General features: G+C 36.6%; 1 protein-coding gene across 4 annotated transcripts; it reads left to right on the top strand.

Moving 5' to 3' along the window:
* The first annotated feature begins 639 nt into the window (after nucleotides 1–639).
* LOC114652142 (alpha-1-antiproteinase-like) lies at nucleotides 640–26,475 on the top strand. 4 transcript variants are annotated; one of them, XM_051928460.1, is made up of 6 exons: nucleotides 10,128–10,144; nucleotides 16,646–16,758; nucleotides 17,240–17,925; nucleotides 24,054–24,321; nucleotides 25,462–25,609; nucleotides 25,917–26,475. In XM_051928460.1, exons 3-6 carry the CDS (start codon nucleotides 17,256–17,258, stop codon nucleotides 26,106–26,108), a joined length of 1,278 nt encoding a protein of 425 aa, XP_051784420.1. In that variant the 5' UTR covers nucleotides 10,128–10,144; nucleotides 16,646–16,758; nucleotides 17,240–17,255; the 3' UTR covers nucleotides 26,109–26,475. The 4 variants fall into 4 exon arrangements, with proteins under 4 accessions (XP_028658191.1, XP_051784419.1, XP_051784420.1 ...); XM_028802358.2 differs by lacking the exons at nucleotides 10,128–10,144; nucleotides 16,646–16,758 and adding an exon at nucleotides 640–771; XM_051928459.1 differs by lacking the exon at nucleotides 16,646–16,758 and having other exon boundaries at nucleotides 10,028–10,144.
* The last annotated feature ends 1,128 nt before the right edge of the window (nucleotides 26,476–27,603 follow it).

The following is a 27,603-nucleotide window of genomic DNA, read 5'->3' as shown; positions in this document are numbered from 1 at the left end:
TGTGTGGAGAGCGCTTTGAGTAGTGAAAAAAGCGCTATATAAATGTAAAGAATTACTATTATTATTAAAATGTTTGCCCTGCTATCCAGTCCTGGGGGTGGGAATGTCACTGGCATGTATTTTTGGAAGTGACATTGAGTCTCTTGCCAAATTTCACTCCTCCCTCAAAACGAAAAAAAGAAACAAAATGTCTTTTGGTGAAACTTCAATGCCTACTGCACCATAAAGTTACCATATTTAACACTTCCTTGCTTAACATTGTCCTAAACACAATGTATTTCTGAAATGAGTGTGAACTAAAGATGAAATAACATTTTTACTTAAGAGAAAAACTTTAAATCCTAGCGAGTAGTAATCTTTAACTGAAAATATTTTCGTCGATTACAAACCGCTGCTTAACTAATTGGAACCCGTTTAGAATGACAAATTGACTTCAATACAGTTATAAAGCGGTATACTCTTGCTATTCTTCAAAGCTGCATTCTATAAAGATGAGGTTAAATGAACACTTTCTAAAACCTTTATAACAAAAGAAACACGTTCTTCCTACGGAATCTTCGATTCTTTATAAACTCTTTACTATTTCTGTAAAGATACTGATGTGTCAATAAAGTTTCAGTACTTATATTAAAAAAACGGAAGGAAGAGCAATTTGTCCGTCGTTTGTCACTGTAAAACCTGGCGATTAGTGGGTGATCTTCTCTCTCAGCATTCCTGTATATTATTTACGTTGTCGAGGTCGCTCAGAAGCAGCAGACATCAGACTGTTGGGTAAGATGGAAGTGACGAACTCCCTCTATTCGCTGTTAAGAGCACCGAGTGGACTTGTAACTTTTGTCTTTGAATTTTTGTCAAGTTGTGTTCCTTGCTGGAGTGTGTTTTTCGTATGTGGCGGATAACGCACAAACAACAACCCTCTGCTATCACGCAGAGTGTTGGCGCGTAGGCTGCAAATTGTTAGGTAAGATAAATGTGGAGAGCTATCTCTATCCGTCGTCAACGGCACCGCGTCCTAACCTAAAAATGTTAGGTTTCCATCAAAGGATTTTGGGGGAAGCATAATCTCTCGCGTTAGCATCTGGTACAAGACCGGACCCTGCTTTGAACAGGACACCAGTACATTCCAGGGCACACTCTTGTGCACGTCAGAATTGTCGACCTGAAACACTGTTTATATTACTTTTTTAAAAGGGACCTAGAGAAAACCTACATGTACACGAGAAAGGTGTACAAACCTAACATATAAAAGACTCAATCCCAGGACTGGAGCCGACAGGTATCTGTGCTAAACCAGCCACTTAATTTAATAGCAATTCCGTTAATTCTCATCCTACAAATCCCAATTGAGTATTCCTACAGCATTACATAGCGATTACGGGATTTAGGAAAACTGACATGCATTGTTTCTCACAATTTAACGTAGGCCTACATCACAAATGTAATCGATACGGAAAGATTAGACGATGAGATAGCTGTACGGATCAATGGAGACATAGTATTGAGAAACCCTCCCATTTTATTACAATTAACCTCCCGAATCGTACCTGGAAATTTTGTTAATGGTATAAATAGTTGATATAAAAACATGTATATTTTTCTGGTAAAACTAAAGCGCCGACAGCATTTGATTGAAATTACAAACTTGTGCATTGAGTACACAGTATTAGAGCATCCCTTTAATGAAGCACGACTGCTATCACTTTAGGGGTGTTCGTCCCTTCAGAAAGGACTAGGACATGTTTTAAATGAGACAGAATGATGGATAATGCAAATATACATCGTTGCTGGCTAAATCTTATTAAATAATTTTTAGTAAACAACAAATTTCAGAAGACCATTATTAAAACTTGCCATTATCAGCTTGAAATGTCTAGGCCAAGCTTATTTCTTCTCCAATACAAGACAAAAAAGGAAGTGATTTATCAGCTTGTGGGCACCTTATTTGTACTACTTTGTTTGTTTTTTTTTGTTTTGTTTTTTTTTAAGCCAAATGAAGTCATGCTAAACACCAGACAAAGGTTCAGAACCATTGCCTAAGCTGCCATAAGTGCCAGCTTAATAGATCAGACCATGTGTGGAGGATAGCTATTTGGATCTTCCATTGTAGCAGGCTCACATTTTGCACCTTTGTGTATCTTTATGTTCTGTATTTGCAAATGTCTGCCTAATGTGCTTTTCAACAAATTGCTTAGTGTACCCAGTTCAGTTTTGTAAGCTATTTAGCTTGTGCATTTTGTTTTTCATAGGAAAGGGTGTCCATTTGCCCACAGTATTAGCAAAACATTTTATTTTTCAGTAAACAAGATGAATTGCACCTTAAAACAGAGAAATTATTCAAAATCTACCGAAGTGACTTGGGAAATAAAACAATTCCCTTCACTGACGCAGTCAAAGTTTTGACCCAAGTTCTATTGAGAATATGTAGTATCTAGATGGAAAGGAGGCAAACATGATTATAGAAATCGCTGAAGGTTAGCTGAGCATCTATCATATATTAGAAACTTTGTAAATTGGGGACAGTTAGAAAATGTGAGTCATGCATGCGTACAGTTGACACTGTTGTCTCAGATTTGAAGTGTCTTTAGAACTGGTAACTTTCTGAGTGAGTGTTGAACAACCAGATTTTTTGCTTACTCATTAGTAATTAGTGGTAAAAGGAGCAGAGAGCAAAGCATACAAAAAATAGTTAGAAAAACTCCATAGTCTATAGCTAACCAATTTTAATTTCTTTCTGCTTCCTTCCAAACTTTTAGAATACATGTATTCACAGCCCAAAAGTCAATGTTAGGCAGTGACATGCCCATTTCTGATTTAGATCTTTGCAGTATCAATTTTTAACTCTCAGCCCCTTTACATTCTACAACAACAGCATTTATTTATATAGCACATTTTCATACAAAAAAGTAGCTCAAAGTGCTTTACATAGTGAAGAAAAGAAAAATAAAGGACAAAATAAATTAAAATAAGACATTAGTTAACACAGAATAAGAGTCATTTGCAAATTAGTCATGGCTCTGCATATAACATCCACAAGAGGCTTGGCTTTTATAAAAGTCTGTGCAAGATGGGTACAGAAACTGCTCATAGAGGAGCACAAGAGCAGTCATCTAACCACCTGAATGCACTGCTTCTTTCACACTTTGGTCTGTAGGAAACTGACCTCCTATAGCATCTTCAACTGGACAAAATAGATGGTAATTTGAGGGAGCGAGTTCAGGGCTATACAGATGATGGTCCAAGACCTCGGTTCCCAGATTCTGAAGCGTATGCCTGGCTGAGAGACTAGACAAAAATGCTGGACCGAGTACATTGAAAAGCAAGGAGACTATATATCATATGGCTTGTTGCAGCGATTACCATATATACTCGCGTTTAATTTCTCCCGCGGATAAGTCGGGGCTTGATTTTACTGTATAATTTCTGGTATTTTATGATGTCGGTCATATAAGTCGAATGCAGAAAACTCACGCTATTTATCCAAGAGATTGACATGCTAACACCCACCTGAGAGAGTAACCATGGAGCACACTGCCTTTTTTTTCCCTATGTATTGTGCCTACATGACCACACAATAATTTGATGTGTCTGAGAAACTCATGCGAGATTGGAGGAAGCAAATTTTTTTTTTAACACAAAAGATAAAGTACATCCAAGCACATAAGTTGGGTGCCAAACCAAATCTATTCTATGTAGTATTGTAATAGATAGTCATATGAAAAAGTTTGGGAACCCCTGGTAATTCTTTGAATTTTTTTTTATAATTGGCTGAGCTTTCAAAGTAGCAATTTCCTTTTTAATATATGACATGCCTTATGGAAACAGTAGTATTTCAGCAGTGACATTACGTTTATTGGATTAACAGAAAATATAACAGACACTAGACGCCTCCTATAGCCTTTGATGAGAGTGTGGTTTCTGGATGGAGGTATTTTTGACCATTCTTCCATAAAAAAAATCTCTCCAGTTCAGTTAAACTTGATAGCTGCCGAGCATGGACAGCATGTAACAAATCATCCCATAGATTTTCGATGATAATCAATTAAAGGCCCCAGTCCCTGAACTAGCCACACAGCCCCACAGCATGATGGAACCTCCACCAAATTTGACAGTAGGTAGCAGGTGTTTTTCTTGGAATGTGTTGTTCTGCCATTCAAAGCACTTTTTTGTTATGACCAAATAACTCAATTTTTCTCTCATCAGTCCAAAGCACTTTGTTCCAGAATTAATCTGGTTTGTCTAAATGAGCATTTGCATGCAAACAAGCGACTCTGTTTGTGGCGTGAGTGCAGAAAGGGCTTCTTTCTCATCACCCTGCCATACAGATGTTCTTTGTGCAAATTGCGCTGAATTGTAGAACGATGTACAGATACAACATTTGCAGCAAGATGTTCTTGCAGGTCTTTGGAGGTGATCTGTGGGTTGTCTGTAACCATTCTCACAATCCTGCGCATATGCCGCTCCTGTATTTTTCTTAGCCTGCCAGACCTGGGTTTAACAGCAACTGTGCCTATGGCCTTCCATTTCCTGATTACATTCCTTACAGTTGAAACTGATAGTTTAAACCTCTGAGATAGCTTTTTGTAGCCTTCCCCTAAACCATGATACTGAACAATCTTTGTTTTCAGATCTTTTGAGAGTTGCTTTGAGGATCCCATGTTGTCACTCTTCAGAGGAGAGTCAAAGGGAAGCACAACTTGCAATTGACCACCTTAAATACCTTTTCTCATGATGGGACATGTCTATGAAGTTCAAGGCTTAACAAGCTTATCCAACCAATTTGGATCAAGTAATCAGTATTGAGCAGTTACATGCATTCAAATCAGCAAAATTACAAGGGTACCCAAATTTTTGCACAGCCAGTTTTTCACATTTGATTTAATTTCATACAACTAAATACTGATTCACTAAAAATCTTTGTTTGGAAAACACCCCAGTACTCAGATGTTCCTAGGAAATGAAAGATATACCACTATTATCTTTTTTGTTGAAAGTCGAGTAAATTATTATGCAGGCTGAGAGGCTGTCTTTAACTTTTTCATATGACTGTGACCCCATTCAACTCCAGACTTTTTTTGGTATCTACAAACAGTAAGACCTTGAGTTGCCCAGTGGCAGCATAACATCTAGCTTATACTAAAGGTTCACTTGGAGTGAATTTGCTTTCCTTTATAGATGTTTGTTCTTATGAAATTATAGTTGAAAGGAGTGTTTCCATTCATTTGCTGTGGTGTTTAGAAAAATGTAAACATCATTGTTTAATAAATTTTTACCTGTAAATGTACATCCGCAGTGTGTGTGTGTGTATGTATGTATGTATGTATGTGTGTATCTTATTGCATTCCTTAAGTACTACGTATGTTTTATATTCAGTAACGTAGTTTCAAATTTCCTCCTTATGTAGTTGCAGGACCATTCTCTTCTTAGTCTTCACCACCTATAATAAGACTGTTAACTTGAGTTCATTGTTTTGTGTCTCTTGTAGTCACAGCTAAATTTTGTTTGCAGTGTATATGTATATATGAGTATTTTTAATAGATCAGCAGTGGGACATTTTGCATATTCAGCATCAGTTTTAGAGAGATGAGATTTGTCTATAAAGCATAAGAAGTTGTCTCCTCATAGAAACTTTGTTTTCCATAGTGCTCCAGCTGGTACCTTATTCGTGTGCTCCAGCTGGTACCTTATTAGTTTAAACAATATACAAATTTATGTGGAAACAAAGTTTGATTTCAGCATTTGCTATTAATAAGGGCCTGAATTTACAGTTGCAATTTGGAATGCTGGTGTTTAAAATTATGAACATCAGGATAAGAATAGCGTGGTCAGAAATAATGGAGTGATAATGGCAAGACATGTAGAAAAACTGGTTGTTAATGGGGGAGCTGGGTGAGAGTAAATGAATATTCAGGATAAGAAAAAAAAAAATGCTGTCTTTAATATGAATAAATAAATGTCTTTATGATGGGACTACTTGTATGACCTAAATACTGAATGCTTGTGCCAAGTATTAAATTTTGCCTTTTAATTGCAGAACCAGTTTTAAAGGCAGTCTGGAAGACTATGTTCTGCAGCTAGAACAATTGGGATCAGGTTATTTTCTGTGCAGGTCGATCTGAGACCTAAGGAGGAAATGGAAAAAAGTGACAGTTTTCTGGATTTTATTACAACACTTTCTTCTAAATCTTGACAAAATGCAATTGAAATATTCGGATACGAGTTTCAGTGTTTATTGTAGGGATTAAAGAAAAAAGTAATTTTTAATTTTTCCATATGTTGGGAATACAGTATGTTAGCCTGTTTTAATTTAGTACAATTTATTTTCGCATCTATTACATTATGGTGAATCTGAATCATAGATTACCTCAGTAGCTACTAACAGTTGCTTTATGAATCAATATTTGAAATCCTTTAATCTTTTCACTGTAGTTGGAGTAAAATACCTAGTCAATCCAACATCTTTTCTGTCTCAAGTATTCTTTAAATGTGTGTACTGCAGAAAGTCTGTTTTTTGATTTGTGTGGTTTGATGTGATACCACTACTTTTCAGTTCATGATTGAGACATTTAATGTTCCAATTTACTAAATGTAGTGATTTATCTGTGTTTGTTTGCAATGTAGAGTTTATGTTCTTGGATAAAAGGAAAAAAAATAGTTGCTTTTTGAGTTGCTTTTACTGAACGTTTCATATGCTAAGCCCTACAAACCAGCAACTGTGAATAGGTGTTTGGTTAGTAAATCAAATGAATAAGGCTTGGTCTTTCTACCTTCGCAAATACTTCCAACATCCTGCCAAGAAGTATCTCGATGGTAATCTATTCAACAGTTTATACTATATTAATATACATTTTGTCATTTAAGTTAAGAACGCAGACATAACTAAGTAAAGAAAATTACTTAGGAATTAATACTTCTTGTTAATATAGGATGATGTTTGGACATCTATGTAAGTTGTACTGTAAATTGAGACAATGATTCAGATTTTTCTTTTCATATTATAAATATGTCCTCAATTATTTTACAAAATGCTCTGTATTATTTATTTTTTTGCTTTAAACTAGATTTGCCTTTGTCTTAAGATGGGTTCAAATCTAGATAATCAACTTAGACCTTAGTGTTAATATTTGCAGTACACCAACTATTAGAATATATTGTGTAATGCAAATAGTAATAAAATGCATTGCATTTGTCATTCCAACAGATTGCTCATTTCTTCTATGCCACTTGGCATGGGATTCATAAAAGCAGTGCTAATGTTGGTGATGCTAAATCTGTTATAGAACAGATGGCGCAACTGGATGGACATACAGTGCATCCGGAAAGTATTCACAGCGCATCACTTTTTCCACATTTTGTTATGTTACAGCCTTATTCCAAAATGGATTAAATTCATTTTTTTCCTCAAAATTCTACACACAACACCTCATAATGACAACGTGAAAAAAGTTTACTTGAGGTTTTTGCAAATTTATTAAAAATGAAAAAAAAACTGAGAAATCACATGTACATAAGTATTCACAGCCTTTGCTCAATACTTTGTCGATGCACCTTTGGCAGCAATTACAGCCTCAAGTCTTTTTGAATATGATGCCACAAGCTTGGCAAACCTATCCTTGGCCAGTTTCGCCCATTCCTCTTTGCAGCACCTCTCAAGCTCCATCAGGTTGGATGGGAAGAGTCAGTGCACGGCCATTTTAAGATCTCTCCAGAAATGTTCAATCAGATTCAAGTCTGGGCTCTGGCTGGGCCACTCAAGGACATTCACAGAGTTGTCCTGAAGCCACTCCTTTGATATCTTGGCTGTGTGCTTAGGGTCGTTGTCGTGCTGAAAGATGAACCGTCGCCCCAGTCTGAGGTCAAGAGCGCTCTGGAGCAGGTTTTCATCCAGGATGTCTCTGTACATTGCTGCAGTCATCTTGCCCTTTATCCTGACTAGTCTCCCAGTTCCTGCCGCTGAAACACATCCCCACAGCATGATGCTGCCACCACCATGTTTCACTTTAGGGATGGTGCCAGGTGTCCTCCAAACGTGATGCCTGGCATTCACACCAAAGAGTTCAATCTTTGTCTCATCAGACCAGAGAATTTTCTTTCTCATGGTCTGAGAGTTCTTCAGGTGCCTTTTGGCAAACTCCAGGCGGGCTGCCATGTGCCTTTTACTAAGGAGTTGCTTCCGTTTGGCCACTCTACCATACAGGCCTGATTGGTGGATTGCTGCAGAGATGGTTGTCCTTCTGGAAGGTTCTCCTTTCTCCACAGAGGACCTGTGGAGCTCTGACAGAGTGACCATCGGGTTCTTGGTCACTTCCCTGTCTAAGGCCCTTCTCCCCCGATCGCTCAGTTTAGATGGCCGGCTAGCTCAAGGAAGAGTCCTGGTGGTTTCGAACTTCTTCCACTTACGGATGATGGAGGCCACTGTGCTCATTGGGACCTTCAAAGCAGCAGAAATTTTTCTGTAACCTTCCCCAGATTTGTGCCTCGAGACAATCCTGTCTCGGAGGTCAACAGACAATTCCTTTAACTTCATGCTTGGTTTGTGCTCTGACATGAACTGTCAACTGTGGGACCTCATATAGACAGGTGTGTGCCTTTCCAAATCATGTCCAACCAACTGAATTTACCACAGGTAGACTCCAATTAAGCTGCAGAAACATCTCAAGGATGATCAGGGGAAACAGGATGCACCTGAGCTCAATTTTGAGCTTCATGGTAAAGGCTGTGAATACTTATGTACATGTGCTTTCTCAATTTTTTTTATTTTTAATAAATTTGCAAAAATCTCAAGTAAACATTTTTCATGTTGTCATTATGGGGTGATGTGTGTAGAATTCTGAGGAAAAAAATGAATTTAATCCATTGTGGAATAAGGCTGTAACATAACAAAATGTGGAAAAGTGATGCGCTGTGAATACTTTCCGGATGCACTGTACATGCACAGACACTTGTCATTTTATTAAGGGGGTTGGTTCTTCTGAAAATGCATTCTATAGTATTTCAAATGGATTGCGATAAAATTGTAACCGCTGATTGGCATTACTGCTACATCAAAGAAAGGTGGAGATGAGCTCACGTATTAGTGGATTTGAGAGAGTACCACATTTGGCAATCTTCTCCTCATTGTACTTTTTCTGTCCATGGAATTAGGACACTTTTATTGTAAAAGACAAAAACGCTTTAGACCAGCTGTACTGTTTTTGACGATTTTTATTATTATTTTTTTTCCTCACAATACACTAAGCACAACTAATTTGCTTATTTCTTAAATTTTTCATTATTGTATTTGTTCATGCAACATAATGATGGGATTTTCAGTTAGTTTGTTAATATAGTATCCAAAGTTAGACTCCTTTCTTCATTGACTTTTGTGGCAGCATCAGAATTTAAGCTTAGAATAAACTCTGAGTTATTTATTTATTTATTTATTGCAATGTGTTTATCCACCTCACATTTTTCTTTGTATGTTTCCAATGGAAAAAAAAAAATCCTGCAGCCCAACATAACCAATCTGAAATGAGCCATATTGAAATAGGGTGTATCCCTGATACATCTTAGCATTTAAGCTGGAGCAAGTGATAAAATACATGCTAGTCATTTTATGGGAAGATGTCTTCCAGTAAAGTAAGTCCAATTAACCCAGTGAACATTGTGCTTTCAATTTCACAGACTCAAAATGCAAGGTCAAATTTTGGCTGCCCAAACTTTATAATCATTTTTGATAACAAGAACTATTCATAAAGTAATATCTTCCTGACTGCATATAGAATACGTTCTAATAAGGGGACAAACCTGTGATATAATTTTGTTATATATGGTAAGTTACATTTAAATAATTGCACGAATAAAGCTTATTTGCCTTTATATGACTGGAATTAAAATTAATGTCTAATAATTGTTAAAATATGTATAGGAAACAATTGTATTTAGTTGTGCTTCTCACCATTTAAATATATGTCCAAACCTTTCACCCTGTTTAAACTTTAACAAATGTATAGTCAGGAGATCTGAAGAATAAATATAAATGAAGGCCATTGACTTGGTCACAAAGGTTGCTGAATGAATAGTGTAAATAAGTGTTGCGTAAGCTCTTCAGTAGTATTTAAAAAGAGATAATGACAAATCGAGGCAAGCAGTGAAACATTTCTGCAAGGTAAGCATTGTCTTTCATTTCTGCATAATTTTGATTTGCAGTCTTAAACAGATTTGATGTTAATTGATTTTGTGTGTGCTGCTAGTATTTTTTGTGTAGTGAGAAATAGCCATTCATTGATCAATTTGCTAAATCTTCTAAATCCAGTTTTCGGGCCACAAATTGTTGGGACATATGCTTACAGCAATTGGGAATAAGTCCATCTCTAGATGTACTTTTACCCAGACTTAGACACATTGGGCCAATTTAGATTAATCAGTCAACATAGCATGCACTTTTTTTAATCATAGTGATAATAGTGAAATTATAGTCAGTGTGTCTGAAGACTTTTTCCATTCATTTATTCATCCATCCATCCTTTGAGCCTACTCATTAAATTCACGATTGCAAGGAGCCATTGCCTACCCAGCGTGATCTAAAGCCATGTAGGCAGTCACATAGCCACACTTATTCATGTCTGAACAAAGTAGAAATGGCAATAAACTGCATATATTTGGGATTTGGAAGGACATGTGAGCTCCTGGGTAAAACCAAACACATAAAAGAAGAAAGTGACATTTTGTACAGACAGATGTTAAGTAGCTGTGAGGCAGGAGCATGAATCACTCACTATGCTGCCCTTCCCTCAATGAAGCAGTTGTGTTGCCAAAAGTATAGCCCTGTAATTATTTTAGTGTTACACAAGTGTGTATTTCAGTATTCTGCGATTAGCTTAGTATCTAAATGTATCAGTTTTGAGAAGGCTATCTTGTTTTTAGATTAGACTCCTGTTAGACTTCAGATTCTATTTTTTATATTTGGGTAGCCATGAATTGAAAAAAATGGATTTTTTTTTGTAGTTGAAGTGTATATTCAGTTATTATTACATGTAATATGTTAATACAACTTCCATGAAAAGTTTTTTGTAATTGCAAAACTTATACTGTCTGTTTTGTCAAATGCCCTATTGTAGTTTCATGCTGCATGATTAGATTTATTTAAATATAATCTCTCAATTTCTTCAACATGCATAATCCATTTGTGGATCTTGGGGAAACAAGGGTCTATTCCAAAAGACTCTGGGCACGATGCGAGAAAAATCTCAGAGTGAGGCACCAGTCAATCCCAGGGCATGCTTATTCACATACTCACTCATGCAGACTCCCCATGGTGAATGGACCAGGTTTCAATGACATTTGGCTGGAGCTGTGAAAATCGTAACACCTTTTCTTTTTCCCAAAATTTGTCATAGTACCCTATACACATTGACTGCTTATTCACTTTCTTTTAACTTGATTAGCTAAATTGATGGATCCTTTTTAAAAATGTAATCCCCTTTAATTGCAACATAATAAAAACCCAGTAATCGGAGTTAATGGTAATGTAGTACTAAGTAACAGTGCAGTTTAACTTCTTGTAATCACATTACAGTTGCTGACTTACCTACTGTAGAATTTTGTTACTTATGTTACATGTTTGTAAGCCAATTTTACAATTTTAAATGCCTTAGAAGGGCAGGAATTCCATCTCAAATAACTTTCAAGAGGTGAGTGTGGACACCTGATCTGCATTCCCTGCCTGTTTTGTAGTTCCTAGTTCTTTTTTTTTTTTTTTTTTTCCCCACCTTTTGAAAGCTCCTACTCCAGGGTAAGTACTTTACATTCAAGCAACAGGTATTGTGGGTAGGGTTCAGGTGATTAATTGTGGCAATTGATTGGCCACAAGCACTTACACCATCTTACAAATCTGTTAGTAGTTTTGATGGTGTGCTGTGCCATACTCCACATCGAAGTAATCGCCCCAGTGAAGACGTGATTATTTTGAAGCAATAAGCTAGGAGTGTCCCCCAAGAACTCCCAATCGTGCCACCATGTGCATCCTATTATTCTTCATAGCTTCGTCCTTGGTGTGCTGCATTTATACACGGTATCAAAGCAATAATCTCCACTGTGAAGTTGCAGTTGGTTAGAAGCAGTAAGGTGCGGGCATCCCTCGTGAACCTCTGAATTTGCCTTACTCTTCTTTGCACAATACATATTTTCTGTAAAGGTTACAGTAGGGATGTCACAATACAAGTCACAAGTTTTTGTATTCAATACCATTTGAAAATTTGCAGTAACCTTTTGATACCAAGCAAAATCAAAATTCCTATTCAGTGGAGTAAAGTACTTGTTTATTTAAGTGAACAATATTGTGCCTTTTTCTGTAATGAATTAAAATATAGAAACTAACTCCAGTAAACTGGTATTGGCATTCATAAATATCAAAATACAGTGTAACAACAAATGGGGCTTGTAATCTTGGGGGGGGGGGGGGGTTGGATTTAAGCATTGGTTTATAAAGAATGTGGTGTCCTTAACTACCTTATTTATCTTAGGATGTGCACATTCAGAATTTTTATATTTAGTATGGATTTTAAGCAGTACTTTTTCAGTTACTGAACAGAAAATGTCAAACATTATTATATATTAGCTGTTGAATTAGTGAATTACAAGATAATTCCAGATATTTCCATATATTTTTGAGTTTAATTAAAAGCAAGTAACATTCCATACAATCAAATTAAACTTAAAAACTGCAAAATTCAACTTCCACCCAAAAGAAAGAGAGGAGAGCCAGTCAACAAAGCAAATCTTTGAAAGCAGCAAGGAAGAGTATCTTTTTCCCTGATACACAATCTTCTTATAAATGTTATTGATTATATCCTGCTATATTTAAAAAAAGTTTTGAACAGATCCTCTAAGTGAGAATTTGATTTTTTTCCAATTTCAAAAATAGGACATCAGTTACCCACTGACTTAAAAGTGATGGGTTGGGATTCTTTCAATTGAGCAAGAAGTCTACGTGCTAGTAGACGAGCTATATTACAATGTTCACAGGTGAATTTTGCACTGGAAACATTTTGGATAGTTTTAATTTAGATACATGTGCTCAATAGAATATTTTAAGTTGAATAACTGAGTGTTTTCCACATGTGGAACTAGAGTATATTCTGTGCGTGGCTGCCTTCCACTCCTTCTCTGAAATATTAAGTGAAAGATCCTTTTGCTGTTGTATCCTGGGATCTTTGAAAGGAAGGGACTTTAAAATGTTTTTATAAGTTGTAGAGATGCAATCCGAGTCTTCAAGACTGGTCAATATTTCTGCAATAGAAATAGGTGGAAGGTGAGTGAAAATTGGGCATGTTCCGTTTTGGAAAAGTTTCTAGCTTGAAAGTAGTAGAAGTATTTTGTTGATTAGAAGTTAAATTTGAAGCTTAATTGCTCATAGGATGCAAAAAAATGTATCTATGTACAAGTCTGTAGATGTTTTAACCCCAGACATTTCCCAAACATTAAATACTGTGTATGTCTGAGAGGGTGGAAAAATGTGGTTGTCTTGTGGTGGTGCAACAGATAAGAGCTTCTCTGTCTTAAAGTGCTTCCAACGTTGATTCCATATTCTGAATGAATGAAGGGCAATTTGCTCATTGGTGTATTGATAGTTTGTATTTACTGGAGCACAGAGCAGAAGAGTAAAGAAGTACTGCAAGTTTTGATTCTATTGTAGACCATGCTTTTGTATGTTCATCAGTTTATGTCGATGTCCAGGTCTTTATGGCCTATATATTTTCCTCCCAGTAATAAAAGTGAAAGTTAGGTAGTGCCATGCCCCCTTCTGCTTCAGGTTGTTGTGCATCACCATTTGCATGTGTGGATTTTTTAAATTAAAAAATTTTTAAGAAATAGAAAATAGAAAACACAGCATGGGTGATGTGAGATGGAGGGTGGACAGCTTGTTTATTTTTTTTCCATGCAGACAGCAAAATTTTGTTGAAAAAGATCTTTATATTTACATGTGATATTTACCCCTAGAAATTTAAACTGATCTGCTAAGATAAATGGGAAGTTATTCAATCTAATATTGTGTTCTAGAGAGTTCACTGGAAAAAGTATACTGTTATTTAATTAATTTTGAGTCCAGATATCTTTTAAAAATCTGCTAGTGCTTTTAAGACTGCTGCCATGACATTTTGTGGGTCAGATATATAGTACCATGTCATCTGCATATGGTGATATTTTCTGTTCAAGTCCTTCTGTAAGAATTCCCTTTATCTCTGATGTATTTTGAAAGTTAACAGCCAATGACTCAATGGCAGTTGCAAAGAGCAATGGTGATAGGGGACATCCTTGTCAAGTACCTCATTTTAATTTGAAGTAGTCTGATATAATGTTGTTAATACAAACTGAGACTTGTATACGAGTAGTGCTACTTACATGGACTGCAAATCCCAGCAATCCCAGGAGTACTTCTGCAAATCTTCACATAGGTCGGTATTACAATAGGACCAAACTTTTCATAACTGTCAGACTGTTTTCAAGAGATTTAACTTCATAACTACACCACCATCATATGCACCAAAAACGTACACAATATTATAAATTAAATCTGGTAAAAAGTTAGTTCTCTGTAACTAAGACAGTATTACATTCTTAAGGTACCATTCAAATATATAGCATGTGCTTTCAGTTACGGGTTATACAAATGAATGGTAATTAGATGGACATCTGTAGAAATTCTCATTAGGATCGGAGAATGAATGTGTTTATTTACCAGGGCTGTATAGGGTGCTGTTTTGAATGGCTTGATCTCATCATCTTTGAATCTTCTCTTACAATTCTGTGACAAGGCAAGTTAAACAATTTATACCTCATTTGATCATGGATGCTATTTTGCTCTCAAAGCACATATAGACCTGTTTCTGAATTCATTCCATAATGGGATAAATGTGGCAAAAACTCAATACTATGTGTGTGTTGCTTTTTTTAAATAGGATTCTTGCACTTCCGTGTTGAAATTTTCATTCACAAGCACAAAAGCATTTCCAAACATGACTTCTTCTGTTTTTTGATGCGTGTTGATGTAGTGCTGTATCATTACCACAGGGAGCCCTTTTTATATGTAGTTTTTATTCTGTTTTTATCATGCATTATTGTGCCTTCTGGAGTAATTTTGTCTACTTGCAGTCCCGCATGAATACTGTATTGGCTTTCAAGGTACTAGCGATACTATTTAAAAAAAAACAAAAAAAACCCTAGTATCATTTTAAGTTTTCTGAACTTTGGTATTGAATCAGTACCAAAGTATCGATTTTTGTGACATCCATAGGTTACAATTCCTGTTGTGCAGTAGGAACACATCACAAGAAAGTGGCCTGGGGCCACAAGTGGTACAGGAACTCTATTGGTTCCTGAAAACAAGGATCATAAGGTAAAAAAAACTTTGAGTGTAGAGCAAATTGAATTTTATGATACTGCCAGAGTTATGTGTTATTTTACAGCGTATACATTTCATGATGGTTTATTTTTACTAAGGAATTATATTTTGGTTAACTTTGTTAAGGAATACGTGTCAAATTTTACTTTGTAAGATGGCATCTTTTCAGTTTAAACACATTGAAAGAACATGTTTAATGACGAGAAATTAGTTCTAGTTTAAGGCAGATAAAGCAAAGTGAATGGTAGTACGTTTCTAGGAATTTTATTGTTAAAATATAATAAACTTAATATACGTTTTATTTTTGTCCCTTGTGATTTACAGCCTTTTGATCAAAGAACCTGTATGTGTCTTGTCTAAAACTGTAGTGCCAAATCCTGACATGTAATGAAATAAATTGAAATGCATCTATATAATGTTTTGGGGAGAAATGTAAATGTTCATGTTCATAATTTTAAAGAGCACTGAGACAGGAAATACAGATGTGGGTATACTGATTGTTTTACAAAAATACTGCAGTAGGATGGGGCCACCCAGTCAATATGTGCTCTCATCTGCTCGCTGCTACACTAGCAATAATTTTACCATTTACTGACTTCATGTTTGAGTGTTCGAGCAGTCATTTTTATTTTAAAATTTTTTTTTTTTTAATTTAAGAATACTTTTTGTGAACTCTACTATCCGATTCATATATTTGTAATGGCCCAGTGTTCATGCAAGTCAGGTAGTTCTACTTGTTTACCTACTGAATTCACATTCACTGTTATTAGTTATGGGCGGCACGGTGGCTTAGTGGTAGCACTGCTGCCTCACAGTCAGGAGACCCAGGTTCACTTCCCGGGTCCTCCCTGAGTGGAGCTTGCATGTTGTCTGTGTGGGTTTCCTCCAGGTGCTCTAGTTTCCTCCCACAGTCCAAAGACATGCAGGTTAGGTGCATTGGTGATTCTAGATTGTCCCTAGTGTGTGCTTGGTGTGTGTGCGCCCTGAGGTGGGGTGGCGCCCTGCCCGGGGATTGTTTCCTGCCTTGCGCCCTGTGTTGGCTGGGATTGAATGTTATTAGTTATTTCCTATTTATTAAAGTACTGAAAGGACATGGGTGTCATCCTTGTACATTCCAAATGGTAGATACTTGAATGGCTTTAGAGTAACAAAGTAAATATTTTAGTAGTCTGGTTAGTTTTTGTAGGAACTAATGACTAGAGTATTCCTGATATAATATTTTATTATCCTTTTAAATTAATTTAAGATTATGGCCTTTATGTACAGCCTACAGTAGTGGCCCGTTGACTCTGCACGCAGGATGGGGATGGACTGAAAGCTTGGCGGATGTCAGCAGGAAGCACACTGCTTACAGCAGCTTAAAGACTGTTCCTGTTCATGTAAGCAAAGCATCATCCTCTGTTGCTCAAAGCATTAAGGATCAGCTGCTGAGCGCCTTTGTTTTCAAACTTTGCCCTTAGCAGTTACTAGTGCAAGTGGGCAGACTGAAATGCATCAATTTGTCTCCCACTCTCTTCATAACAATACATCTGTACAAATGTAATACCTCTTTTTTCCTCTAAGTCATTATACTATTCACTCTGTATGCTCGATGCACTTCTCTTTATCCCTGTAGTTGTAATACATATATGTCTGATATAAAGCACTTTGAGCAGACCACATTTAAAATGTAAAATGCATACTATATGCATGTTGATCTGTGATTCCAGAGAGTTTAAGAAAAAAGTTCCCTCCGAGTGACCAGAGCCTTTTCTTTAACTTTCTCACATTCTTTATGTATTGCTTAATGTATTAATATATTTAGTAGACAAAAAATCTGTATTGTTAACCTTGTGTATTTTAATATTTTTAATTTAACAGAGAAGGAGGAATAAAAATGGGGAAAACCATTTATCTCTGCTTCATAGTAGCTGTGTTTTGCTGCTCTGTATTATGTGACCACCATGGTGAACATTCAAAGCACCAGCATGATAAACATCACAGTGATCACGAGCACAAACATCATCATGAACATCCACATAAGCATGATGAAAAGGAATTCCGGATTGCAGAACCCAATGCCTTGTTTGCCTTCAGATTATATAATAAAATAGCATCGCAAGCTGATGAAGTTTCCAAAAACATCTTTTTTTCTCCACTGGGAATCTCTTTTGCTCTTTCAATGTTATCTTTGGGAGCGAAGGGTGAATCTCATGACCAGATGTTTGAAGGATTAGGATTCAACCAAACCGAATTAAATGAAACATTGGTGAATGAGGCTTTTGAGCATCTTGTCAAAACCCAAGCAAAGCATGAAAATTTGGAGCTTTCAACTGGGGGTGCGGTCTTCATGGAAGATAGCTTTAAGCCAAAACCCACATTTTTGGAAGAGATTAAGAGGCATTATCATGCAGAAGGTTTCAATGTAAACTTCAGAAATTCAACGGAGGCCACTGCTGTAATCAATAACTATGTAGCAAAAAAAACCCACGGCAAAATTACTGATTTAGTCAAAGATTTGGACCCACAGACTGTAATGTATCTGCTTAGCTATATATTCTTCAAAGGTAAGACTATAATGCAATCTGATTATAATTTATTTTGTATTAAAATGCGACAAAAGCATAAATTGTTCCTACAGCATTAGGAGTGCTGAGTATCATCCAAAGTATGTGCTCAACTGAAATATCGGTATTGTGAATGATGTGTTAATGTGATGTTTCTTTAGCAAAAACAAATTTTCAACGGTTGCACAGTAGTAGTGTTGCTAACTCACAGCTCCAGGATCCTGTTTTCAAATCCCAGCATTATCACTATTTATATGGAGTTTGAACATTCTACTTTTGCCTGCATTTTCACATGGTAGACCAGTTTCCACATACCAAGGAAAGAGAAGGTTAAGGCAACTTATTTGACTCATTGTGGGTTTGTGTATGATTGCCTGGAGTTTGATCCTGCTTAGTTAGTGCTTTTCCCAGGATACCGACTTGTATTAGAATAAGCTAGTTTAGAAAATTGAAGAATGGGTGGATATATATTTTTCTTTACTGAAAATAGTAAGTTTAGTATGATAAAAAGTTTACTAGACTATTAAAAAATGAAACAATGATGGCCAAGAGTGCACAAGTGTAGTTTTAAATGTGTTCATGCATTTCTCAAATCTGTAAAGCTCATTAGCTCAGCTGCATGGCTGTGTTGTATACTGAATACATTATATTGGACCTACATCAAGGATGAGACCGATTTTTTTTTTTTTGCAAATAAGGCACAAGTGGTCTCAAAGAATGGGCAAATTCTTTAGCACATATATCCAAAAAGTCTTAGGCCACCCAACAAAATAATTTTTAAAAGCAGGTTATCTTGCTCATAAAAGCATTTTATAACATTAAAGTAAATAAAAATAAACATTGATAAAGTAAAAAACTTTTATTGTGCTTTCCAAAGATGTTTTGGCATCTTGTGTGATTAGATAGACAAGGTGTGGTAGTGGTGAAATGTAACAGGTGTGACAGATAGGGGGCGCTATTGCTCCCTTGAACCCTCGGCCACCATGCCAGACACCAGGTAAAAGTCCAATAATAATATTTATTATTATAAATAAGTGCACAAAGCACCCTCCTCTTCACAATACTCAATAAATCCACAATAATACACTAATCAATAATCAAACAATCTCCCTGACGCGTTGCCACCCTTCCACCCAGCTCAGCTCAACGCTCTGGTGTTTCTCAGAGTCTTTTATAGTCCTTGACCCAGAAGTGTTTCCCAGCCTTCAGTCCATGTGACTCTTATCACTTCCGGGTCAGATAAAAAGTCCTCTTCTTCAAGCACGTCATTCCTCTTGTCCATGTGACTCTGATGTACTTCCGGGGCGTAGGGCAAATAGTCGCTGCTCCTCCCTGCAGTGCCTTCTAGCGGCCCCCGTGGTATCCAGCAGGACTGTAAAGGAAAACTCCAATGTCCATAATTCCCTGCTGGCATTCGGGGCACCTCCATGCTGCAGGGAGGACTCCACCTGGCGGCTTGGGGGTATTGGCCGGGAGGAACGGCCGGCCATATATCACACAGGGTGTATTGGATGATAACCACAGATAGATGGGGACCCCAAGGAGAGGTTTGATTAAGCTAACACGCTGTGGACATACTGTAAAGTCATAATTTATATCAACAAGGTTATTGTTAGTAAGCAATAGCTTACCAAGCCAGATTTTCAAATGAAACTGTCATAAAGGAATTTTAAAAAACTGGACAGGCTGGAAACAGTGTAGTGGAGATCCAAAAATTGGCTGCATTTGATAAACAGTAGTTCACTCCACGTCCTTACCAGACAAAAGGAAATTCAGGGAAAGGCATCTTGTGCTGAAGTGCACTCATTACACACTGTAAAGAACTCCTAAAAGAAATGGTCTTTCATGGTGGATTGTAGCCATGAAACTTAATGGAAGCCCAACAAATGGAATTGAACTCTGTATACGGACTTATGTAAAGCTTACTGGATGTTATGTCATTATCTAGGCTAACCTTTCATCCAATGGTGTCTGATTCTGTCAAAATAAATCGAATGATGACTGCAAAAAATGCAGGTTTTGATTAATTATACTGTACCTATAGTAAAATCAGTTAATGTCAAATAACCTGCAAATGCAATTAAGGCCTACCCCAGCAGAGGAGTCTGCAAATGGAACACTAACAGTATTCGATTAGCATCCTCAGAGGCCCAACTTCAACATAAATGAAGCTGTGGAAAAGAACAAAAACTCTGAAAAAGAGTAATGACAAATCCTGCGAAAAGCTTAATTTACTTCAGGGCTACTGGAAAAAATTGTGAAGTGAATTGCTTTGTTTTACCATTCTATGGAACTCAACCCTTTTTAAAAACCATTAATTTTGCTTTTTATTGTTTGTGTTTTTAATATTATATAGCAGGTTATTATATAGCAGCTCTGGTCCTGAAGATCCATAGTGGCTACAAGTTTTTGATTTGACGAAATGTTTAATTAGATCCAATTTATTTACTACTAAAGCAATATGTTTTTTAGGGTTTAGTTTTAGTTAAAGTTTTGGTTACAATTCAGAACCTTTAATTGCCAATTTTAGTTTTGAACAGCTTTATTAAGGTTTTAATTATTGCTGTTTGTTGTAACCAGCTATTAGTTAATCTTATTTTTCTTTTGGCTGCTCCCGTTGGGGGTTGCCACAGGGGATCAGCTTGTCCCACATCTTCCTGTCCTTTACATCTTGCTCTGTTATACCCATTACCTGCATGTCCTCTCTCGCCACATCCATAAACCTTCACTTAGGCCTTCCTCTTTTCCTCTTGCCTGGTAGCTCTATCTTTAATATCCTTTTCCCAATATAATCAGCATCTCTCCTCTGCGCATGTCCAATGCAATCTCGCCTCTCTGACTTTGTGTCCCAACTGTCCAACCTGAGCTGACCCTCTAATGTACATCACCCTATGTTCCTACCTCTTCTTAACATACGTATTTACCACAGCCATGCCTATCCTTTTCTGCAAAATCTACTATCATCTGACCTTCTTCATTTCTCTCCTTGATACCATACCTACCCATCACCTCCTTGTCTCCTCTGTTTTCTTCACCAATATGTCCACTGAAATCTGCTCCAATCACTTCGTCCATCTCACTCCAGAAATCTTCTTTCTCTTCTATCGCACACCCAAGTTGCGGGGCATATGCACTAACATTCATCATAACACCTCCAATTTCCAGCTTCATAATCATCACTCTGTCTGACACTCTTTTAACTTCCAAGACACTGTTGACAATACTGTTCCTTCAGAATAACCCCTACCACTTTTCTCCTCCCATCCACACCATGATGGAATAATTTGAATCCATCTCCAATCTACTTGGCCTTACTCCCCTTCCAAAATAGTCTCTTGCATGCACAATATATCAGCCTTCCTTCTCTCCATCATATTGGCTACCTCTCTCCCCTTACCAGTCATGCTGCCAGCATTCAAAGTTCCTACCTTCAGTTCCACTCTCTTTACCTTCCTCCTCTCCTCTTTCCTCTGGACATGTCTCCCCCCTCTTCTTTTCCTTCTTTGATCAACAGTAGCCTAATTTCTACTATCACCCTGTTTGCTAACAGTAGTGGTGGTGGTCGTTGTTAACCCGGAACTCGACCGATCCAGTATGGAAATCTGTATTGTTGTCTGCATGTTGATCTGGTAAAATTTTACACCAGATGCCCTTCTTAACATAACCCTCTCCATTATTCTGGGCTTGGGACTGGCACTGTGCATCCCCTGTGGCTGGGTTAACCAGCTATTCGTTAATAACGAGGTGAAAATGACAAAAGAAGTACCAGATCTCCAGCTAACGTGCTTCGATTTAAACCCATATGCATGTATCATGAAGTTTATGTGCTAATGCAATGTTCTGAAATACAGTGGTACCTTGAGATATGAGTTTAATTCATTCCGTGACCGAGCTCGTAAGTCAAAATGCTCGTAGCTCAAATCAAATTTCCCCATTGAAATTAATTGAAATGAGATTAATTTGTGCCAACCCCCAAAAAACCACCCCAATTTTTTGTTAAATGTTTTCAACACAAGAAAATTTATTTATAATGAACAAATATTGTATACTGTGAAAGGCGCTATATAGCACCCGACCCGGCACAGACTAAGGCAGAGGCATGTACGTAAATAAACACTTTTTTATTTTTCTTCAGCCGTGGGGCACGCCTTCCTCGTGTCCCACAGGCCCAACACAGTCCCAAAACACTCACAATAACGACAATATTGCTTCTGGCTCCACCACTCCTCCTCAGGCTTAGTCCTCCTCCTCCCTACTCTGGCTCTCCTGAGTGGTGGTGGCTGGCCTTTTTTATACGCCACCCGGAAACATTCCAGGTGCTTGATCACCTGGCCCTAATTGCATTTCCGGGTGGGGCTGAAGATTTGACCAGCTGGGCTGCAGACTCCATGCAGCTCCCCCGGCGGCCATCCGAGCCCCCAACCAGGCTATGGAGGACTCCATCTCCCATGGAGCCATGCGCTAGGTTGGGGAATCATGGTAGCTCCCCCGGAACAGATGCAGTAGGGGTGTCCCTGCCGGGCATGGGACCTGGCTGTCCTTCACAATACAAACAAAATAAAACCTAATACATAAAAGAGAATCTCAAGAAACAGATGTTGGCAAAGCCAATTAGGGTATTGTAATGTTTTTTTCTTTCACTTTTGTTTAACTTAATTTTCTTCACTAGTTTTTTTTCTTTTTTGCCACGCTTTCTTCACTTTCTTTCTCAAATTTGTTTCAATAGAAACCTATCCAAGGAGCTTTGTTTAGTCCTCCCCTTTAGAATGTTTCTGAAATGAGTTAGGCAAGTGTCATTAAATAGCGCCGCTGCACGATCAGTTGTAACTTTTTCAGGATGTTTCTTTTCAATAAAGTCAAGCGTTAGGCAAGTGTCATTAAATAGCGCCGCTGCACGATCAGTTGTAACTTTTTCAGGATGTTTCTTTTCTTTAAAGTTCAAAACTTTTTCCCACATTGCAAATACTTCCTTTATCTCACTTTACGAGGTAACCTCCTCCGCCTCTGCCTCCTCCGCGATACCGATCTCCTGCAGAATTTCCGTATGTTGCCGCGTCTGTAGGTCCGTCAACTCCTCTGTCGTCAGTACCTCAGAATGTGCGGCGACAATCTATTTGAAGGCTCGTAATGCGAATTTTGGCTTGTAACTCAAGGCAAAAAATCGACCTAGTGACGGGTCGTATCTCAAAAAACTCATATGTTGGGGCACTCGTATCTCAAGGTACCACTGTATATGAGAGAAAAGAAGGACGAAGACATACATATTTGTTCTGGACCCTAAAACTCATGAAATATGTTCTCAGAAAACAAATCTACACCATGATAAAAATTTGTCTCAGAAGAATGTAAACACTAACAAGCTATATAATTAAATACCAAGTCTCATTATCTACTAGCGTGGTTGGAATGAAAACCTACAGCTACATCTGACCTCCAGGACCAGAATTGACTTACCCCTGTTGTATGTAGCATTTTCTTAAGCAAAAAAATAGGTACCTCCCAGATAAATCAGCCTGCTTTTTCAGTACAGATCTATATGAAACTACAGCCTGTGCCAACAGCATTTAGCATAATAGCGTTTAATGTTTTTATTTATAAATGTTAACATGAGAAAACATTTTTCTTCTTGGAAAAGAAATCAGCAGAAATTCAGAAATATTTACATCATTTGGGGGAAACAAATATTTTTTTAGACAGTTACTCAATACATATTGAAAACCTGCCCACCTCTAAATTTTTATTATCTCCAGTATTTCTAAAAAGGAATTTCTGGAATGTTTGTATTGGTTTATGAATAAACTATCCTCCCTGGTTTACTATAGGTAAGTTCTGCCTGTAATAGGTGTTTGTTATCATCTGAGATGATTTCCAGTTTTTTTTTTCAACATTACTTGCACATCACTTTAAACTTCAGCAATAATAATTCAGTAGTTTAGTGCCATGTCTGAATCGGTCAGAAATCCATCACTTTCTAAGCCTTATGTCCATGTGCCAGTTTGTTTTAAAATTTGTATTCTTATGTTTACCATTAGCGTTGATAAAGCTGCTATGGAATGATACAAATAGGTTCAGTCAATATATTGTTTTATTTAGTTGTACATAAATGTTAATGAATGTACTTCTTCTAGGAAAATGGGAAAAACCTTTTCTGAAGGAAGTAACCCGAAAATATGATTTCCACATTAATAATGAAACTACAGTGGTAGTTGATATGATGTATAAGGATTCTTACTTTGAAAACTATGAGGACACTGATCTGGGCGCACAGGTGCTGAAACTCCCCTACAACTCTGGTACTTCTATGCTGCTTGTTAAACCCACAAAGGATATTCATGAAGTAGAAAAATTATGGTGTAAGCAACACCTGAAGAAGTGGAAAAAAAATCTGCATAAAAGGTATACACAGGCTGTTTTTTTTTTTTTTTTTTTAAAGCTATCTGTTTTATGAATGCCTTAATGAATTCACATTACAAAAACATGCAAAGGTCTTGCACCTTTTTTTTTTTTTTTTTTTAAGTGGATGAGTAGATAGAACGCCTTTCATATTCCTTTTCTTTTGATGTCATTTTTTCATAAACTACACATGAATAGGTAATAACATATCTCCTTGTGTTGTATATCATCCAGTAACTCCAAGTAGACTGTGTAGCTACAACATTCCAGCTATCCATAGAATCAAAATTTTTCATATAGCTGTTGCATTCTCTCTGTAGCAGTCCTTATCACCCTTTTCATTTTGTCTAGGCACCACCTAGATTTTTAGTAAGAGATTTCAGCATGTTCTCTCTCTTTTGAAAAAGATCCAGATATACCAAAATTCAGCTTTAAAAATCAAAACAACACCTATTAACAATATTTGTGCAAACATTGGTACTACAAAGAGACTTCCCAGGTTCACATCATTTGAATATCGACACAGATCTTAATATAACAAAAAGCAACACAATGTGTGTGACATTTCTGCTGACACGTGTTTTGGTAAAGACCCAATTAGTCTAAAATGTTTAGCCATTTAACTTTTTAGAAAGCCTTGTGGAGCACCACCATAGAGGAATTAAAATTATATGCATACACAGTATATACTGTATTTAGAACTAACATTGGATAAATGGAGTGTTAGCACCAAAATATTGTATATAAAAATATTTCTGTTACCAAATCCAATCAAAAACTTAAAACAGAATCTTGAATACCGGTAATATTTTTATTTCACAATGTAATGGGGTAAGGTTTATCATTTGCCTGACCAGCTTTTTTCTTTTTTCTAATGCATTACTCTCTTCCCACATTTGCTTGAATTGAAAGGAAAAATAACATGATTAGAGCTATTCATAAGTTATCTTATTAAAGTTTTCACATTTGACTATTTGTCCAAAAGATGTACACTGTAAATTGTACAGAAGTACCTTGTTCATAGTAATGTATTAAACAGAAACCATTAAGATGATTTTATAAAGTCCTATTTTTTCCCATACCTTTAAAAATATGCCATAAAATGTTCAAAACAACTAACAGTAATTGATTTATCTTTTACAGCCGACTAGCAATTTATGTGCCAAAATTTTCAGTGAGTGCTTCTTATTCTCTCCAAAAAGTGCTCTCTGAAATGGGAATCACAGATATATTTAGTGATGAAGCTGACCTGTCAGGTATTACTGATGAGACAAAACTGAAAGTATCCAAGGTAAAATACTTTTAATTTTGAACAATTATTTCGTGAACATGAATGAATTATTAATAAAGGTTTGAGCCTATATTTGTCACAAAACCATTTTGGTTAAGATGTAAAAGTGTAAGAAATATGGGTGTTCAGTGGTACCAGGGTGAAGAGAGAGTGTGTAGTAAGTATATACTGCAAAAAATAGTGTCAGCCATGTGGGGATTTATTACACATCTGAATGTTTTGATTATGATCATTTGAAAATATAATTTTTGAATTTATTTCTGAGATGAAATGTAACATTTAAGTAAAAATCTGTTTGTCTTTACAGATTGTTCACAAAGCTGTGTTGGATGTTGATGAGACAGGAAGTGAAGCAGCAGCAGGCACTGGTGCTGAAATAATCCCAATGTCACTTCCTCCTTCAATAACATTTGATAGGCCCTTCCTGATTCTCATTCTTGACCATAATACCAAGAGCATTCTTTTCATGGGTAAAATAGTTAATCCTACAGCAAAGTAAACCAATGTGAATGATGATGCAAGTAACATCAAACATTGAGAGGTCAGATAGCCTCCTTAATTCAAAGTCTGCATTTTATGTTCACTGTGGTATTAATTGTAAAGCAGTCCCAGCAAAAGGTGTAAAGTAGTTGTAGTATCAATGGAAAATGGTATTAAAATGGAGTGTTAAAAGTCAAGAAGCTCTTCTCGGGTCTATTTTGGGATGCAAGTACAGTGAATCGCATGTATTGACAACTCACAATTTGGAGGACATTTTGGGTGAACTGATCCTCGAATGTTTGCCTTTTCACCTGCTTTCACCTGATGTATGTAACATGAAATATTTCATTGTTTTAAAAGGTTACATTAAAATTCCTATAGAATAATTTATTGGTTGTGAATTATTTCTAAATGTACACTTCAATGTGCAAATGATGCAGGCAGATATTGGGCAATATACTGTAAAGTCTAAAAGTTTATATTTATTGTACAGAGAATGGGGAAGAAAATTCACAAAATATGTTGTCATTCTTGCCAGTTAACCTTTCAAAGTGAACCATTGCGTATTCACATTTATTTAAGAGTCATTATTTCCAAGTATTTTAAATGTAATATTACCATCTACTATTGTTTTCCGCTTCAGGCTCATTCTAGAACAGTGGTTCTCAAATTCAGTTCTGCCGAGTCCCTGTAGCTGCAGATCTTTGTTTTAACCAGTTCAACAATCAGTGATATATTTTAACTCTATAATTATCACATTGTTTAAGTTGCTGCCCTCAACTTCTCTTATTTTGCATTTAGAAAAATGCAGTAGCATGAGCTCTATATGCATATGAACTTGAATATTTATATTTCTTTCCATATCTTTAAATTCTGTTTAATTTTATTTTTAACTCGCTCACTCTGTGGATGTCATGGTCTTAATTGTATCTAAACAGTGACAGCTAATGATTTAGCTGTTCTGTCAAATTTGTAATGGTGTCTGCTCAGCTCTAGTTACCAACTTGTGTGCAAGTGAAATTCTTGCTTCATTTGTTAAAAATGAAAAGAAGATATTAGTCAGTAAGAAAATTGGTGTTCTACAAAGTTTTCTTTAAAAAAAAAAAAACAGCATTCCTGAATCAAACTGAATATCAGCAATATAAGCAACTTAATCCCAACGTTCTAATGAATGAATTCAGAATTTTCTGAGCTCTTTGGTTCTGGTTGTGTGCCAGCATCTTATTTGTATACATTTTTCTGGCAAACAGTTTATTTTTAATGATACTCAAATGTCGCATCTAATTCAGGCAGGGTGGAGTAGAGACAGACAGTGGATGGCTCATACTTTTGCAGGAATGACAATAAGTGAGTTTTTTTTATATATATATATATATATATATAAATGGGTTTAACTTTACATACGTAGAGTTGTTAGATTATTGGATTTGCTCACATATAAACTTAAGAAAAAGTGCACCTAGTAAACGCCATAAGAACCGCACAAAACAGCACATTTTCATCTTGACAGGAAT

This window comes from Erpetoichthys calabaricus, chromosome 5, assembly GCF_900747795.2.
Source record: "Erpetoichthys calabaricus chromosome 5, fErpCal1.3, whole genome shotgun sequence".
Taxonomy (NCBI): domain Eukaryota; kingdom Metazoa; phylum Chordata; class Cladistia; order Polypteriformes; family Polypteridae; genus Erpetoichthys; species Erpetoichthys calabaricus.
Note: the sequence above shows the minus strand (reverse complement) of the source record. Positions and strands in the feature narration are given on the sequence as shown.

Bases quoted from the DNA above. Each gene is read 5' to 3' on its own strand.
- LOC114652142 (XM_028802358.2), top strand. From the start codon at position 17,256: ATGGGGAAAACCATTTATCTCTGCTTCATAGTAGCTGTGTTTTGCTGC. The intron at 17,926-24,053 runs GTAAGACTATAA...TACTTCTTCTAG, and splicing joins TAGCTATATATTCTTCAAAG to GAAAATGGGAAAAACCTTTT. The intron at 25,610-25,916 runs GTAAAATACTTT...TTGTCTTTACAG, and splicing joins CAAAACTGAAAGTATCCAAG to ATTGTTCACAAAGCTGTGTT.